Consider the following 19,350-nt stretch of genomic DNA (forward strand, 5'->3'; position numbering starts at 1 on the left):
TGAATCCGATTTTAACACTAATTGTTGATTTAACGTTTTTGGACTCCATAATAATCATAAATAAAATTTTGGTAGAAACGAGATAGGCATTTTGATAATATGGTCACGCTATGTTTGAGGCCCAGAGTGATTTGAGCCAAAAGTTGAGATTTGGAGTTTTGTGGGACAGAAATCCGGCCCGAAATAAAAGTGAATTGTACTGATGTTGATGAAGAAATAGATGGATCTTAAGGCCTACATAGAGGTTGTATTTCGATACCGGTGTATTGAGTGGCAGAATAGAGTCCACACACCGAGGGTTAATTAGTGAAAATGTTTTGAAGAGTTCCGATGGATAAATGGACTTCAAAATGGAAAAGGAAGGAATAATTTAACACTTGCAGAGATTGGAGGTATTTGCCCAACTGCGAGGTGTTATGGGATTTGAGAATTGTCTTAGGAGCATATGGTCTCCATGAATTAACGACAGTATGAAAATAAGGTTGCGGGTTCGAACACTATTATGTCCCGACCGATGTGAATTCGGATCTTGGTGTTTTCTGTTTGGGAGAGAACGTATGTGACTAAATTATAAAGATAGGGAATAAAAAATAAAGATTCTCGAAAGAATAATAATATTAATAATAATAATAATATTCCAAGTAAATCATGTCTGGATTGATTAGTGCCAAAATAAATCGGAATTGTAAAAGGGGATGTGTTAAACATATTAAGAGTGGACTACCGTGTAACAAGTGAAATTAATTTTTTTAAATTAATAATAATAATAATAATAATAATAATAATAATAAATATTTGAAGAAGAAGAAGAATTTTTTTATTTTTATTTATGAACACAATAATGTTGGATGGAATTGAATTGAAAATATTGAAATTTTCAAACCACTTTAATAATGATAATATTTTTTTTAAAAAAGGCTACTTTTTTTGAAGAAGAAGAAGAAGAAGAAGAATTTACTTTTTTATATTTTGGACATAATGATGATGTTGGGAGTTGAAATGAAAAATTTGAGATTTTTAACTAAAAATAATAATAATAATAATAATGAGAATATTTGACGGAGGAGAAGAAGAATAAAAAAGGAAGCTACTTTTTTTTATTTTTTTTGATGAGAATATAAAGAGCGAGAAGTTGAAGTATTATAGCGAGGATGATTACGGGTTACAATAATCACGATTTCCACTGTTAATAATAATAATAATAATAATAATAATAATAATAATAATAATAATAATAATAATAATAATAATAATAATAATAATATTTTTTTTAATATTTTTATTTTATTTTATTATTTCGGATGCTGATGATGAATGATACTAGGGAAGTCAGCTGGCGAATTAACGTAATAATGTCAAGTTGTTGTGAATAATAAGTTAAGTTAGTAGTTGTAAAATGAAGGCAAATCCCTACATCTGGACCATTAGGTTAGAGTCGCTTTGTCGTTTCCTTCAACTAACGATTAGCATATCTTGGTTAGGAACCCATGGAGAGTTTGTAGTTTCCCGGGTTGGTCTCATCTCAATCAAAGTGGAGGCGATAACATAGTTCATGTGATCGCGCCCACTTAGCCAACAGGTAATTGGTCCACGACCAAATATGGTCATGGTGTTAACGAAGGTAAATCTGATACCTTCAGATATCAACGGTTTCACCACCCAAATGGAAGGGTGGTCAAAAGTGATAAATATTATGTAATCATTTTTCAGGAATAATTTGCCAAATTACCGGCAAATCAAAGGTCAACAGATTTTTATTGTGTGTAAAAATTACTTAAATAAAATGCTCCTTTAGCATTTGCAAGGAAACATTTCCAGGTTCTTGTTCTTGTAGAATAGTAAACCCTTGGTGACCATTTAAATATCCGTCCCCATCCCTAGGATGGAGCCTTCATAATTTCCCTTTGATCTGAATAGATATATAATTTGTGTGTTTTATGATGAGCCTTAAAGTTAAAGATTAGAGTGTCCCGTTCAACCCTGTAGTACTGATTGGATGGCGCCCTTACATTTAGTTTGAGATCTTATATCTCAAAATATAAATTTATTGTTTATTAGTTGCGATAGATTCAGACCATAACACTCCCTGAGATAAATGCTGGTTGGGACTCAGACTTTGAGCGGGTACAGTATGTACATGAGATATTCTGGTAGCTTGAATGTTTCTTGTAGAGCTTCCAAAATATCACTCCATCTTGCCAAGTTGAGAAGCATTTTTTAATATCTAGGGTCACAAGAAGGGTCAGCTTTCTAGACTAATGATTACCCATTTGAGCTTGTTCTGCTGTCTTCACCACTTCCTTCACAGCATCTAGCGTTGAGTGATCTCTGCGAAATCCATGTTGTTGGTCAGATAGGTCGACAGCTAATTGAACTGCTGAGAGTATTCTCGGCTGTATCAGCTTCTCTAAACCTTTTCTGGCAGTGTCCAGCATACATAGAGGTCTGTAACCTCCGGTTTTCCCTTTACTGATCAAAACCAATCTAGCTATCTTCCAACGAAAACTAAACATTCCTGCTTTCGAATAATGATTATACATTTTCAACAGCAGTTGAGGACATAATTCAACTGCCACCTCTAGTACTTCCGCTGGAATACCATCTGGTCCAGGGGCTTTCTTATTTCTAAGGGAATTAATTGCTGGTATCATTTCTTCAGTTGTAAAAGGTGGTACATTATCTAGTTCTTTTTTGGTCTCATCATCAATCCTCTCTGCATGATCAGGGAATAGTGTGTCTAATATTTCTTCCAAGAATGGAAGCAAGCAAATTACGAGCTACGGCACGTAATTACACGTTACGCCACTCATGGATTTCACCACAGATTCTGCCAAACCAAAAACTTCCACCAGCCGAACGAAGACTGTATATGTAACCTGTGCAACGATCATTGTGAAAGATACCATGCACAAAACTGCAAAATGAGGACAACCTCAATAATAAGAATGGCATTAGCATAGTTGACCATCTGTACAAAAACTGTTTTTGCACATTGTGCGCTTTTCATTTAATAATAATAATAATAATAATAATAATAATAATAATAATAATAATAATAATATTTCTTCCAAGGTGTGTGAATAATAATAATAATAATAATAATAATAATAATAATAATAATAATAATAATAATAATAATAATAATAATAATAATAATAATAATTTGAAGATAACATACACACATCCACCCAGATTTATCCCCTCTAATGAAAGAAGAATGATATAGATGTTGATTCCCATAGGGAATCTGAAATATTTGTACCGAATGAGTAAATTTATAATACCAATGTAAATGGTCTGTTATTGGACATTATAAATTTTTTTTTTCCAGCTAACTCATTCCTGGTTGCCAGCGTTTCGCCCTCATGTGCCAGGCTGGGCTCTTCAGTTGGTACCTAGCACACCTACCAAGACGCTGGCTAGTGCATACCGCGGAGGTCACTGCGTAGGCTAATTGTAGCCACCGGCAGTGCCAATGCACTATGAGACACTTCATCTCATTATCAAAAATTGATGCCTGCTTGGCCATCAGATGATATAGATATAGATATAGATATAGATATAGATATAGATATAGATATAGATATAGATATAGATATAGATATAGATGGGAATCAACATCTATATCATTTGATGGCCAAGCAGGCATCAATTTTGGATAATGAGATGAAGTGTCTCATAGTGCATTGGCACTGCCGGTGGCTACAATTAGCCTACGCAGTGGCCTCCATGGTATGCACTAGCCAGCGTCTTGGTAGGTGTGCTAGGTACCAACTGATGAGCCCAGTCTGGCACACGAGGGCGAAACGCTGGCAACCAGGAATGAGTTAGCTGGAAAAAAAAAATTTATAATGTCCAATAACGGGCCATTTATATTGGTATTATAAATTTACTCATTCGAAACAAATATTTCAGATTCCCTATGGGAATCAACATCTATATCATCTGATGGCCAAGCAGGCATCAATTTTTGATAATGAGATGAAGTGTCTCATAGTGCATTGGCACTGCCGGTGGCTACAATTAGCCTACGCAGTGGCCTCCACGATATGCACTAGCCAGCGTCTTGGTAGGTGTGCTAGGTACCAACTGATGAGCCCAGCCTGGCACACGAGGGCGAAACGCTGGCAACCAGGAATGAGTTAGCTGGAAAAAAAAAATTTATAATGTCCAATAATGGACCATTTATATTGGTATTATAAATTTACTCATTGGAAACAAATATTTCAGATTCCCTATGGGAATCAACATCTATATCATCTGATGGCCAAGCAGGCATCAATTTTTGATAATGAGATGAAGTGTCTCATAGTGCATTGGCACTGCCGGTGGCTACAATTAGCCTACGCAGTGGCCTCCACGGTATGCACTAGCCAGCGTCTTGGTAGGTGTGCTAGGTACCAACTGATGAGCCCAGCCTGGCACACGAGGGCGAAACGCTGGCAACCAGGAATGAGTTAGCTGGAAAAATTTTTTATATAATGTCCAATAACAGACCATTTATATTGGTATTATAAATTTACTCATTCGAAACAAATATTTCAGATTCCCTATGGGAATCAACATCTATATCATCTGATGGCCAAGCAGGCATCAATTTTTGATAATGAGATGAAGTGTCTCATAGTGCATTGGCACTGCCGGTGGCTACAATTAGCCTATGCAGTGGCCTCCACGGTATGCACTAGACAGCGTCTTGGTAGGTGTGCTAGGTAACAACTGATGAGCCCAGCCTGGCAAATGAGGGCGAAATGCTGGCAACCAGGAATGAGTTAGCTGGAAAAAAAAAAAAAAAGAAAAAAAAAAAATTTATAATGTCCAATAACGGACCATTTATATTGGTATGAAAGAAGAAATCAAATGGATTATCCAGTCCCTTAAAAATAACAAGACACCAGGTGAGGACTTAATAACTGCTGATTTGTGGAAGTATGCTGGTGACAAAATGTTTGGTAAACTGACCAATATCATCAACAATATTTGGGAAACCAAGAAACTTCCACGCACTGGACTTCTGCCTTGATTCACCCACTGCATAAGAAAGGGGACAGACCAGGTGAGTTGGCCATGTGGTTAGGGGTGTGCAACTGTGAGCTTGCATCCAGGAGATAGTGGGTTTGAATCCCACTGTCGACAGCCCTATCGATGGCTTTCCGTGGTTTCCCATTTTCACACCAGGCAAATGCTGGGGCTGTACTTTAATTAAGGCCACAGCCACTTCCTTCCAACTCCTAGGCCTTTATCCCATCGTCACCATAAGTCCTATCTGTGTAGGTGGAATGTAAAGCCACTAGGCATTTACCTCCTATTGGTATCTTATAAAATGTTCTCAAAAGCTTTACAGATTAGGGCAGAACAACAACTTTATCCACAACTGGGATAGTACCAAAGAGGGTTCAGGAAAGAAGGCTCATGTGCTGAATCTGAATCTGAAATCTATCCTCTCATATCTGAAACTAAGGAACAAGAAATTTGTGGTAACCTTAGTTGACTTCAAGAAGGCCTATGACTCAATGATAGAATCACACTTATTCAACTCCTAAAGGAATTTGGCTTGGTTAACAAAACCAGGGCAATCATCGAACGGACCCTAGCTAACACAACCTCCAGAGTTAAGTTCAGAGGAGAAATTTCATTCACTTTCAAGATAAAGACAGAAGTTAGGCAGTGAGATGGGCTCTCACCCTTGCTCTTCAATTGCGTCCTTGAAAAAGTCATCCATGAGTGGTGCAAAGAAATTAACAACGATGGGCTCCAAAATGGTGTGAGATTGGGTTACAAGAACATGAACCTTTCAATTGATTTTCCAGCTTTTGCAGATGATCTCTGACTCTTTACACATGGCTAGAAAGCAAATTAATCACCTCAAGACACAGGCAGAAAAGGTACGCCTTCAGATCTCTTTGGAGAAAACTCAGTTCGTAACTAAAATCAAGCCAGCACCAAGAGAGCTAAAAGTAAACGAGGGGGCAATCAAGTGGACAGATAATTTTAAAATATCTTGGCGAGTGGATAGAACCAAACATATCTGAAAAAGAAGCTTTCACATCACGCATGAATAAAATGGGAATGGCTTATCAACTGACCAAAGACGTTTACAACAAAAAGACCATATCCTTAAATGCAAAATTCAGATATTATTGCACTGTCGTAAGACCAGAGGCTTTATATGCAGTGGAATGCCTTGCTATGAACAAGAAAAGCCTGATAAAAAATTGGAAATTAAAGAAAAATTAAGGAAATTAAGGAAAATTCTTGGCCCAATTAAAGAGAGAGATGAATATAGACACTGGCATAACCATGAGCTGTATACTCATGTCCAGAAGATCTCTGATGTCATGCAGAGAAGGAGAATTGTATTTTATGGTCACGTGCTAAGAAAGAAATCCACACAATTATTGAACCAGATCTTTACCTACTTTAAGGGGGAGAGATTTATTAAAGAAATAAATCATCCGTCCTCCAAGCAAGGAGGCTGACCATTTGGATTCAGAATACAATTTCAATGGAGTTTAAAAATATCAAAAAATGAAAATTTAATCGTTAATGCTGTTATCTTCTTTCTTCCAGGGTTAGTTGGGAAGGAATGTTAGTTACGTTCTCAGGTATAGATAGAAATGAATAATTTGCAGAGAGTACCTTAGTATCTGTATTAGTATTTTTCCTAACTCGCAGAATGCAAAATTCAAATTTTTTTAGAAAGGTCAATGTCTGACTAGGGAGGGTGCCTCTTGCTCCGAATAGCAGGCCTCTGACAATCCACCGATCGATAAGTATTTTATACTTTATTGACAGGTAAGGCAAGCATGGTATATAAATAGCTTGCTTTTCTAGGGCCACATCCTGAGCCTGATTTAGGTCTCTTTCGAAGCGAATGGTGGAATCTAAGACCATTGCTTTAATGTCCTTTCTGTTGATTGCTATGATGTCAATCCTCTGATTAGCATCATCGGTAGAGATGCAGTGAACCTCCTCGTGCACCTCCCATTCACGCTGTCTTAAGCCTTGAGCAATCGACGTTCTTACACGATGGTGGCAATGGTTGTGCATTAGCTCAGTGCTCCAGCAGAATCCCAGCACATGTCCAAGGGTTTCTGTCTTGTTGCAGCCATTTTGGCAGCAACGAGTTGTGTTGAATGACCTACCGGGAACTGTGTTTATGTATTCAGAAGAGGATAGAGGTGATTTATGAGTCATCCAGGAGTTAGCTTTCGGACGGTCTGAATATAACACTACTCCCTTTACTTTATGTGGTAGCTGGCACCACGACTGAAAGGATCAATTTCTCATAATTTCACGTAGTTTTCTTCCGTCAATCTTTGGGGGAAGACTTTCTTTTATCTGTGGAGTGCATTACCTTGCTCTTCAGGTAACTTCCTTACATATGGTAGATGAATGCCCTAAATATGGAGTAAGTAATTACAGATATTGTAATGCTGTATACTGGCTTCCCATTCTGCGCAAATTATTCCCATACCTCTGACCTTTCTGGCACTATACAGCATCGAATTTGGAGTACCATCTGGTAGCATCATTATTTCTTTTACAGAACTTCTTATAATTTTGTCCAAATCTTTAAGAAAAGTGTTTGATAGTTGTGTCAATGGGGCCCACATTGTAGAGGATAGAACAAACCCGGCCAAACAAACTCATTAATAATCTCTGGTTTTAGAAGTTTTGTTTTTTACCAGATTATTTAAGTCAGAAGTTTTTTGTGCTTATTAGTTTATGTCTGTCACGAGAAATTTCACTGTTGAAGCCAATTCCTAAATACTTGATTTGTTCATTGTTTGTTTTTATTGATGGGATTGTTGATCCTTCGGGTGTAGTGACATTTCCTTCAGTTAATTTTCCTTTCTCCAGAATTTTAGATTTGCTTTTAAGAGGATTGATATGTAAAATTTCTGCAAAGCTGCTTTCAACTAAATTTAACAAGGTAGTAGCATCACTTTTGGTTTCACTGAGTGTGATTAGGTCACCTGCGAAAGCAAATGAGGAGTACGGTGATAGATCATCAGATAAAATATAGCCATAATGTTGGCATATGTCATGGTCAATGAGATTTTGTATTACAGTATTGATTTCTAAAATAAACAGCAGTGGTGAGATAGGGGAACCTGAGCTATGCCACACTTAATTTTGATGGGTTTTGATTTCTTATTATCAGCTTCCACTTGAACTGTGTTCTTTGTAAGAAATACTTCAATTAGTTTATATAAGACCCAACCAACTTGGTTCAAGGAGGTGGAAAGGGACCTACAAGAGACAGGGATCACTAATTGAAGATATACAAGAACGCAACTGACTCAGGAGGAAACTAAAAGACCACCAGTGTTTTCAGGAAAGGCCAAAGTTGAAGATGGGAAAGAAGTGGGCGGAGAAAAGAGCAACATTGGCTACGAATGAATGGAGCACTGGGCAGAGATCAAAGCCCAGAGAAGACAGGTGAAATAACGTGGTCCTTAGTAGGCTGAGATGAACAAAGAATAATAATAGTAAATGTATGATCTCATAATAATTATTTAGTGTGTGCTAACCTATATGTGTACCGGTAATACTCCAGTAAAGCTCCAGCACAAGAAAGTTCAATATCAATCATATGACCATTAATTTATTCCAGACTGCTCAGATTTCGAATATATTATTTACTGTTTATTTGTTTTATTCCAGGTAATATTCGAGACTGTGATCTACTGGATATTCCATGCTTGAATAGATACAGAGGTGAGGAAGCAGAAATTATTTCTTGTAGACTATTCATATACAGTAGAATTCCAAAGGTCCGGCATCCAACAGTCCAGAACGCCCGATGATCCGGCACCATCCCAGGATTTTTAAAATGATATTATCTCTTAATAATGATCTCTCGTGAACGATTTGATGCATTATTTGTCGAAACCAATCGAAGTGTATTTTTTATTATTTCAAAGTTAATAGTGCAAATGTATCTGATACAATCCATTTGTTATGCATTGACTTACTTAAATATCCCTACAGTATCTCTGGAAATATTCAGCCTAGAAGGCTGTGTGCTATACTGAGTACTGGAAAGCCAACCATATGATAAAAAAACAAATTTCAAAAACTGATTGTATGGGCCACATTCAAAAACGGATGGGAACATGCCTTCAAAAATTGAAGTGGACAGAAGGAAAAGAGAAGTTGTTGATGGTAGGACTCTAAATGTTAAAGGAAGACTTACAGATAAAAACGTTGATGAACTCCGGCATTATTATGGAATGGCAATAAGAAACAACATGTTTGAAAAGAGGAGTGTGTTATTAAACTAATGATTCTGCTGATCAACATTTTACTGCAAAACGCTGTGTTACAGCTGTTTTCGCTGTACGCCTTAACCTATATCACAGTATGAGGTACCGCTCGACAGTCTGGCATTTTCAGTAATCCGGCACCGGGCCGGTCCCGAACGTGCCGGATTATCGGACTTCTACTGTAACAGTTTTTGGTAACAAAGGAAAGAATTTCCTTTTCCACAGACTTAAAGATTTTAAAACTTCTATAAGTAGAACTTTTTTTACCTGAATATTGGGGAATACCAGTTTAGATATGATTTGTGAATCAATCAGTCAATCACTACTGATCTGCATTTAGGGCAGTCGCCCAGGTGGCAGATTCCCTACCTGTTGTTTTCCTAGCCTTTTCTTAAATGATTGCAAGGAAATTGGAAATTTATTGAACATCTCCCTTGGTAAGTTATTCCAATCCCTGACTTCCCTTCCTATAAACGAATATTTGCCCCAATTCGTCCTCTTGAATTCCAACTTTATCTTCATATTGTGATATTTCCTACTTAAAAAAGAACTCTCAAACTTACTTGTCTACTAATCTCATTCCACACCATCTCTCCACCGACAGCTTGGAACATACCACTTAGTCGAGCAGCTCGTCTCCTTTCTCCCAAGTCTTCCCAGCCCAAACTTTGCAACATTTTTGTAATGCTACTCGTTTGTCGGAAATCGCTAGTAGGCTACTGGATCATTCTTCCACAAGATGCAAGTAGTAAGTACATACAAGCAAAAAAGATAAACAAAATAGTGAAATTCTCTTTATTCTTCTTCTTTTTCTTCTTCCTCCCTTTTTCTAATCACCTGGGGGTCAGCAATTTGTACAGATTAGACCAGATTTATGCCCAGCTGCCCTTCCTCATGCTAATGCTATTTGAAGGGACATTATCACTATTAGATGTTTCTTTGGTAGTTTGTAATGTAAAATATTGTATGTAAATGAAGATGTGTATTAAGATAAACATAAACATCCAGTCCCCAAGCTACAGGAATTAAGTTAAACTCCTCGTCCCATCTGGGAATTGAACTCAGAGACCTCTTGAATTAAAAGCCACTACACTGATCATTCAAGTATGAAACCAGAAATGGTGAAACAATGCTGTCTAGGAACATCATGAAATTGACTGCAGCCAGGTACTGAACATGTCAATATACAAACTGTTAGTGGCAGGGAACTGAGGAGGCTACTACTTATCATTAAACAACCTGCACCCATAAATGAACACCAATCAATCAATCAATCAATCAATCAATCAATCAATCAATCAATCAATCAATCAATCAATCAATCAATCAATCAATCAATCAATCAATCAATCAATCAATCAATCAATCAATCAATCAATCAATCAATCAATCAATCAATCAATCAATCAATCAATCGATCAATCAATCAATCAGTGCATGAATCAATCAATCAATCAATCAATCACCACTGATCTGTATTTAGGGCAGTCGCCCAGGTGGCAGAGATTCCCTGTTTGTTGTTTACCTAGTCTTTTCTTAAATAATTGCAAAGAATTTGGAAATATATTAAACATCTCCCTTGGAAAATTATTCCAATCCCTAACTCCTCTTCTTATAAATGAATATTTGCCCCACTTTGTTCACTTGAATTCCAACTTTATCTTCATATTGTGATATTTCCTACTTAAAAAAGAACTCTCAAACTTACTTGTCTACTAATCTCATTCCACACCATCTCTCCACTGACAACTTGGAACATACCACTTAGTCGAGCAGCTCGTCTCCTTTCTCCCAAGTCTTCTCAGCCCAAACCTTGCAACATTTTTGTAACACTACTCTTTTGTAGAAAATCACCCAGAACAAATCAAACTGCTTTTATATATAATATTTTCCAGTTCTTGAATCAAGTAATCCTGGTGAGGGTCCCAAACACTGGAACCATATTCTAGTTGAGGTCGTACCAGAGACTTATATGCCCTCTCCTTTGCATCCTTACTACAACCCTTAAATACCCTCATAATCATGTGCAGAGATCTGTACCCTTTAGTTATAATACCATTTATGGATTACCTCAATGAAGATCTTTCCTTATATTAACACCTAGGTACTTAAAGTGATCGCCATAAGGAACTTTCACCCCACTAATGCAGTAATTAAGAGCACTTTTCCTATCAGTGAAACTCACAACCTGACATTTAACCTTGTTACCATTGCCTACTATCCATCTGACAACATTGCTGAGGTCTGTTTGCAGTTGCTCACAGTCTTGTAACATATTTATTACTCCATACTGTATAACATCATCCAAAAAAAAAAAAAAAAAAAAAAAAAAAAAAAGCCTTACCTGTGATTCCAGTTCTTTACTCATATCATTTATATACACAGTGTGATTCAGCCACCCCTTCCAATGTAGTTTTATGCAACCTGCGATATTCATTCCATCCTGAAAACATCTGCCCTGCCAGTATGCTCAGATAACACAACCGGATATCTTGGTATTTAACGCCTCACCATGATAGGACGCTGTAATGTTATACTTGTATTAAACACTGGAAGACATGCGTGTGCCTTCTAGATCATATGAACTTGACACGCTGGTGAAACACTAAATTGATATTGTGAACGCAGTAAACCTAATACTTGCTATAAGCTGTCCAGTGTGCCGTACGGAAACGTAGTATAGTTGGTAAAGGCATGGCAGAGTGGGCTAGCATGTCAGGTAGGAGGCTTCAGTCCAGGGTGAAGATTAGAAATTTTTGAAATATTTGTTTAATACATACTGCACGCAATGTAAGTTCAATACTCGCTTTCTTGCAAATTGTGTGTGAATGAATTTGCTTGTGGCCCTAAGAAGGGATGATTAGTTAGCACATCGGGCACATACAGACCAGAAATAATAGGAACACAACTGCCCTGACAATGTTTTATTGCAGGAAATGCTCGATATGATGACCATTTTGGTTTATGCACGTTCAGGCCCGGTGTCCAATAGATCGTCTTGCGCGCTAAAGCATTCCAGGTATAATTGCTTGGCAGGCATCCGTGATGATTTGCAGGAGCTGGCGGGGTTTTCCGGCGCTTGAGTGTAAACGACGTTCTTCAAATGTCCCCACAAGAAAAACAGCGTTAAATCTGGTGATCTGGCGGGCCAAGAAACAGGGCCTCCTCGTCCTATCCACTTCCCTGGCAGTTCCTCATACGGATGGTTACGAACAGGCAAAGTCGAATGTGGTGGAGCTTCATCCTGTTGCAACCACATCGTCAAATGATCGTGCAAAGGCACATCCTCCAGCAGCAGGGGAGTTCCTGATGCAGAAAGTGCAAGTAGCATGGGCCTGTCCAATGGCACTCAAGGAAATAAGGTCCAATCAGGTGATCCCCCAAGATTCCACACCAAACATTCACTCACCATTGTGCTTGATGGGCCACCTGTCACACCCAGTGGGGATTGTCCAGACTCCAATAGTGTATGTAGTGGCGATTGATGTTCCCATTATTGTGGAAGCATGATACGAATGCTGCATCAACCAATCAATCAATCAATCAATCAATCAATCAATCAATCAATCAATCAATCAATCAATCAATCAATACTGATCTGCATTTAGGGCAGTCACCCAGGTGGCAGATTTCCTATCTGTTGTTTTTCTAGACTTTTCTTAAGTGATTTCAATGACATTGGAAATTTATTGAACATCACCCTTGGTAATTTATTCCAATCCCTAACTCCCCTTTCTATAAATGAATATTTGCCCCAATTTGTCCTCTTGAATTCCAACATTACCTTCGTATTGTGATCTTTCCTACTTTTAAAGACGCCACTCAAACTTATCTGTCGACTAATGTCATTCCACAACATTTCTCCGCTGACAGCCTAAAGTATTGGAACGGTGGTTTTCAAATAAATTTGTTTGAAACGTTTACATTCTGTACTCCAATACGGCTATCATAATGAGACTCATAACGTGTAACATACCACTTAGTCGAGCAGCCCGTCTTCTTTCTTCCAAGTCTTTCCAGCCCCAGCCTGCATAATAGCCACCAACAGAACTCCAACGGAGCTCTTGATTTAGCTCAAGATGGTATGGGTGAATTTTATGTTCATGCAGTATTCGCCAGACAGTCAGCTGGCTGGTGTTCACCTATCATGCAATCGCCCTTGTACTAATGTGTGGATTGTTACGAGCTGCCTCTAGAATGGCCTCTTCTGTTTCTACTTCAATACTGTAGGAAGATCATTCACATAGATCAAGAAAAGAACAGGCCCCAAAATACTACCCTGCAGAATATGTAAGTTGTTTTTCACCTGATATATCTCATTATACCCTTTACTGTTACAGTGTGTAATTTCAACAAACTGGGATCGTTTATCCAGGTAAGATCTAAACTAGTCGTTAAAAATTCCTCTAACCCCAGTCTGATATAATTTATGCAACAATATTTCATGACCAACAGAATCAGATGCCTTTGAAAGGTCAAGAAATACAGTAGTCCTATCACAGTTTCATCATTATCAAGAGCATTTACGACCAACTGTGTAAAATGTGATAAAGCAGACCAAGTACTTCTGGCAACGCTGAACCCGTGTTGTGCATTTTTTAGCAAGTTAGTAAGCCGATCTTCCATAGCACATTCAAATATTTTTGAAATAACAGTAAGTATTGATATTGGTCTGTAATTATGTAAATCATGTAAGTTTCCACTTTTAAAGACTGGATAACTATTTTTAAGAGGGAAACTGACCACTAGAAAATGATGCTTTGATGAGATAAGTTAAAGGCTGTACCAGATAAGGAGTACATTTTTTAACGAGTTTTATGGGAATTTCATCTACACCCGTGGAAGTTTTATTCTTCAAAGACTATATGATTTTAAGAACTTCCAATTCTGTTACTGGAGTTAATTGCATAGAGTTTTGCACAAAGGTTGAGAGTTCTGGTAATACATCTGATTTATTTGCATTTTCAAGTTTGTATGGTAAGGATAGAAATAAATCATTTATATAATTAGCCAAATGATGAGGGTCATTCATTTGTATTCCCTTATAATTTTGTATGGCAGCAACTTTATTTCCAACTGCGTGTCTGTTGGTTTCTCCCTTGATTACATTCCATATGGTTAGTGATTTTTTGCACGACTCTTTAACTTTCTTATCATTGTGCATTATCTTAGCCACCCTAAGAACTCTTCGATAGACCTTCTGATCCCAACTTGGCAGGTTCGATCCTGGCTCAGTTTGGTGGTATTTGAAGGTGCTCATATATGTCAGCCTCGTGTCGGTAGATTTAGTGGCATGTAAAAGAACTCCTGTGGGACTAAATTCCAGCACCTCGGCATCTCCGAAAACCATCAAAGTAGTTAGTGGGACATAAAGCCAATAACATTATTATTATTATTATTATTATTATTATTATTATTATTATTATTATTATTATTATTATTATTATTATTATTATTATTATTATTATTATTATTATTATTATTATTATTATTATTATTATTTGATAGAATGATTTGTAGTTTTTAACATACTTGTGAAAATCCTGGTCACAACTCTACTATGTTAACCTACTTAGTAATTTACATTTTTGACTTGAAATCCATGTTATCACCCTTCTCACAATTCTTATTTCCAAACAAATTATTTTTCTTGTCATTAGTAGAGAGAGAAATTTATTATCATTCACCATTGTATAAAACTGCAATCAGACTCTTGCTGAGAAAGTGATTTCATACATAGACACTTCGTTAAAAAATATGTTTAAAGTTATGAAAAATCCTGGAATTTTTTAATAGTAATATTGGAATACATCTCTTGAAGCAGAAACATGGTTTGAAAATCTACTTATTCAGTAAAGTTATTTTTCAAGATTCCTTATCAGTAAACCTATAAAAGAAAAAATACATCAAGCGAGTTGGTCATGCAGTTAGGTGCCTGCAACTGTGAGCTTGTATTCAGGAGATAGTGGGTTTGAACCCCACTGTTGGCAGCCCTGAAAATGGTTTTCCACGGTTTCCCATTTTCACACCAGGTAAATGGGGCTATACTTTAATTAAGGCCATGGCCACTTCCTTGCTACTCTTAGCCCTTTCCTATCCCGTTGTGGCCATAAGACCTATCTTTGTCAGTGTGACGTAAAGCAACCTGTAAAAAAGAAAAAAACTTTTTTTAATGATAAAATCAAGAATTTATATCATATTGTTATTCAGTTTGGAATTTACCTCAAAACAAGGTATGTATTGCTGTATAATGAACTACACATTGCTGGAAAATAAACTAATTGATGTTATGATACTGTATGCCGTGTCAAGAAAATAAGGTAAAATTCTCTACGTTTTGCAGAGAACTATGCTCTGTGTCATTAGAAGAAAATTTTGACTGTCCATGAGAGAGGATTCTTAAACAATGACTCCTTAAATTTAGATGTAATAATAGAAATGGTAATGGTATGTTCATTCACCACCAGATGGCTCCCCAGATGTGGCACAGCGCTAGTGTTCGAAGCGGAAGCTAACCGAATCATCAGAATCAGTCTAAGAGTTTCACATAACATGTGTACGTAACATATGACATTGACACAAGCCTGGAATGAAACATCTGGCGATGAGGAACGTATGAATACAGTGTCATGTCTATAAGTACGAGTCGTGAAAGCATCAATGGCAACATTAATTGATGTTATGATATTTACTTGATAAAAGGAAGGTTTACATTTTCATTATATGTATGTTTCACTGCAAACTAGGAGTCTGGCTCCATGGCTAATTAGCATGCTGGTCTTTGGTGCATGGGGTCCTGAGTTCAATTCCAGGCTGGATTGGGTATTTTAACATTAGTTAATTCCTCTGGCTCTGGGACTGGGTGTACATGTTGTCTTCAATGTTAGATATCATCCTGGGTGTGCCTCATCATCACAGGCACAGGTTGCCTAAGGACGTCAACTCAAAAGACCAGCACCAGGTTTCTCCAGAGGCCATGCACTACTGTATTCAAACTGTAAACTAGGAACCCAGAAATAATACAAACAATCTGATTAATGAGGCACACATGACTGAGGACTGGCAGTTTGGAACATTTTAGTAGGCTTGTAGGGTAGAAGTGTGTTGCTTGTTGATAAACTAACTTTTCTGTCATCTTGATAGCAGCCTTAATCATCCAATTCTTTAAGCACATTTTAATGATCGTTAATTGGCCCAAAGACAAAAGTCATGGTCGTGGACAGGGCAACAACAATCTGGCACACATGAGTAGAGTAGCTGGGTTTGAGGTGGTGGGAAAATTCATCTACCAGGTAATTCTCATCTCAAACAATGGAGGCTGCTTGGATGAGAGGACTGCCAAACTCAGCAAGATGTGGAGCAACAGGACCATTACCAAGAACACAAAACTGAAATTGGTAAATGTGTCGATATTTCTGACCAGCACATATACCGCTGAGACAAAGACCATTAAAATAGCTGACAGGAAGATGACAGAAGTGCTGGAACTGCAGGTCTACCGTTGAGTCATGCATATATCTTGGATGATCCAACACTCTGGTTCTTGAGGAGATTGGAGTCTAGGACCGGTTCGTCGAGAAGATCGACTGAGCATTCTTCAGATACTTAGGCCATGTTTCAAGCAGGAAGCTATGGAGAAAATTGTGGTATAAGGGAGGTACTAGGACGGAGACAAACACCTATGAGATGGGGTGATTGGATAAGCATACTTTTGGAAAGTCCTTATTTGAGGCTAGAAATTGATCAGCATGTCAAGAAACTCTTCAACTACTCTTAACATGCCTCCGTAGCATAATGGTTAGTGTTATTAGCTACCGACCTCAAGGGCCGAGGTTCGATTCCCAGTACTGCCAGAAATTTAAGAATGGCAAGAGGGCTGGTATGTGGTTGAAATGGTGCATGCAGCTCACCTCCATTGGGTGGTGTGCCTGAAAAGAGCTGCACCACCTCGGTATGTGGATACGAGTTTGTATTTTACCACATGTTACAAACAGCAGAGACGTTCCATGTCATTTTATCCTCTGGACCTTGTTGTTTCCTGACTAGCCAGTCAACATTATATAAAGATAGTTGAACATAAGGATAATAATGTCCATGTAGAGGTGACTAATACTAGCAAAGTACGGTACTGAAATTTTCCTATAATAATAAAAATATTTGCAAAAAGTTACAAAAGTTACTGATAAAAATGAAGGCTATTGGTGTAGACACGAGAGTGACTGAATGCGTAGCAAAATTTCTGGAAAAGAGAACTCAGAGAATTAGAGTAGGTGAAACATTATCTGATTATGTAGTGCTCCTTTGTGATACTTCTGCAAGGGAGTATTATTGGACCTTTATATTTTCTCATATATAAATGATATGAGTAAAGAACTAGAATTACAGATTAGGCATATGGCAAAGGATAGGACTGTAAGCAACTGCAAAACCTCAATAAGTTGTGAGATGGATAGCAGACAATGCTGTGGTGAAAAAATGGGGTGAAAAATCATGTTGTAAGTTTCACCAAGAGGAAATGTTCTCTCAGTTTTAATTACTGTGTTGATGCATCGTGATCTGCTATGCTTATAACACCTTATCATTTTCTTCCGCTTCCATGCTAAGCAGCGAAGAGCTTGTTCTTGACATTTTTCTCACAGGAGTAAGACACCCTTCTTGACAGCCTTCTTAATTCCACTACCCGCCCTGTCGGCCGCTGCTATTCATCTGGTGTAGTACACTAGTGTCCAAAAGTTAAGCATAATCACTAAACGAGGTCATACCACCTGATAGGAATGGCAAGACAGATTGCTGAACAAACGGAAGCTGAATCACACACCATATGTCACACAAATTGTCCAGAAAACAGTGTCAGAAAGGTTCTGATATCTAAGGTACACCTTTGACAACAACTAACAAAACTTGGCAATGTCTTCCATAACAATAATATCCTGTTAATAGGGTGTATGGTTACCCCTAACAGCCACACATGCTTCACAGTGGCATGGCATGCTCTCTATCAGATGGTCCAAGAGCTCTTGTGGCAGTTAATCCCATTCCTCCTAAAGGGCAATGTGAAGGTCTCGGAGCGTCCTTCGTGGAGGCTGACGGGATGCAGTTCACCACCCCAATGCATCCCAGGCATGTTCTATAGGATTCAGATTCGTAGACCTTGCTGGTCAGTCCATGGAATGAATGTCTTCCCCAGCCAGAAATTCATCCTCCAGCAGCACAGTTCGGTCGGGCATTATTGTTCAGTAAGAGGAAGTCTGGACCAACCGCACCTCTGAAGAGGCAAACATGTGGTCTCAGTACCTTATCCCTGTATCTCCAAGCGTTAACAGTGTTCTTCAGACCACCCATGAAGATATGCAGGACCATACGGCCATTCAACATGATGCCGCTCCACAGCATGACGCCACCACCAAAATACTGGTCCCGTTTCACAATGTTCCTGTGGTTGTATCGGCTACCTGGTTCTCTCCAGATCAATGTGCAATGGGATTCATTCTGCAAACTGAAGCAGGATTCATCTGTGAAGAGCACATGCCTCCATTTATTCATAGTCCAGTTTTGATGTTGACGGCTCGACAGTAAACGGGCACATGGAGTGAGCAGGACACACACCGCTGGACATCGGGCAAACAGCCCTACTGTTCTGAGCCTCCGGTACACAGTTTGCCGGGAAACGACAACCCCTGAGATGGCTGCAAGCTCCGCCAACAATTGTCTTGCAGGTGCACTACAATTTCGTCAGGAGGTTAAGGTCAGATATCGGTCCTGATGTGAGGTGGTTACCCTTGGTCGATCTGGTACTGGCCTATGACTAACATCTCCTGTGTCTTGAAATCGTCTCCAAAGCCTGGAAATGACGCTTTGTGGCACATTCAAGGATACGGCGACTCCGGTTTGTGTCTAGCCTGCTTCCAGGCGGCCGAGTATTCTACCCTGCAAAACAGGATCCAAATGGCATCGTCATGCCATTATGTTGTCACGTTCACCACGAGGCTACACTCTGCACACTATAACAAGGCAAACACGAGTGAGGGAATATGGGGCTCAGGCACTGGCTGTGTTTACCTTGCAGTTACGCCGCTAG

General features: G+C 38.4%; 1 protein-coding gene across 1 annotated transcript in view; it reads left to right on the forward strand.

The window, feature by feature from the left end:
* LOC136874537 (sodium channel protein Nach) overlaps nucleotides 1-19,350 on the forward strand; it is a 143,607-nt gene that overhangs the window by 98,327 nt on the left and 25,930 nt on the right. The window contains exon 7 of the mRNA XM_067148174.2: nucleotides 8,671-8,724. Within this exon, the coding sequence (XP_067004275.2) occupies nucleotides 8,671-8,724 (54 nt within the window). The remainder of the gene's footprint in view (nucleotides 1-8,670; nucleotides 8,725-19,350) is intronic.

Source organism: Anabrus simplex, chromosome 5 (assembly GCF_040414725.1).
Source record: "Anabrus simplex isolate iqAnaSimp1 chromosome 5, ASM4041472v1, whole genome shotgun sequence".
NCBI classification, from domain to species: domain Eukaryota; kingdom Metazoa; phylum Arthropoda; class Insecta; order Orthoptera; family Tettigoniidae; genus Anabrus; species Anabrus simplex.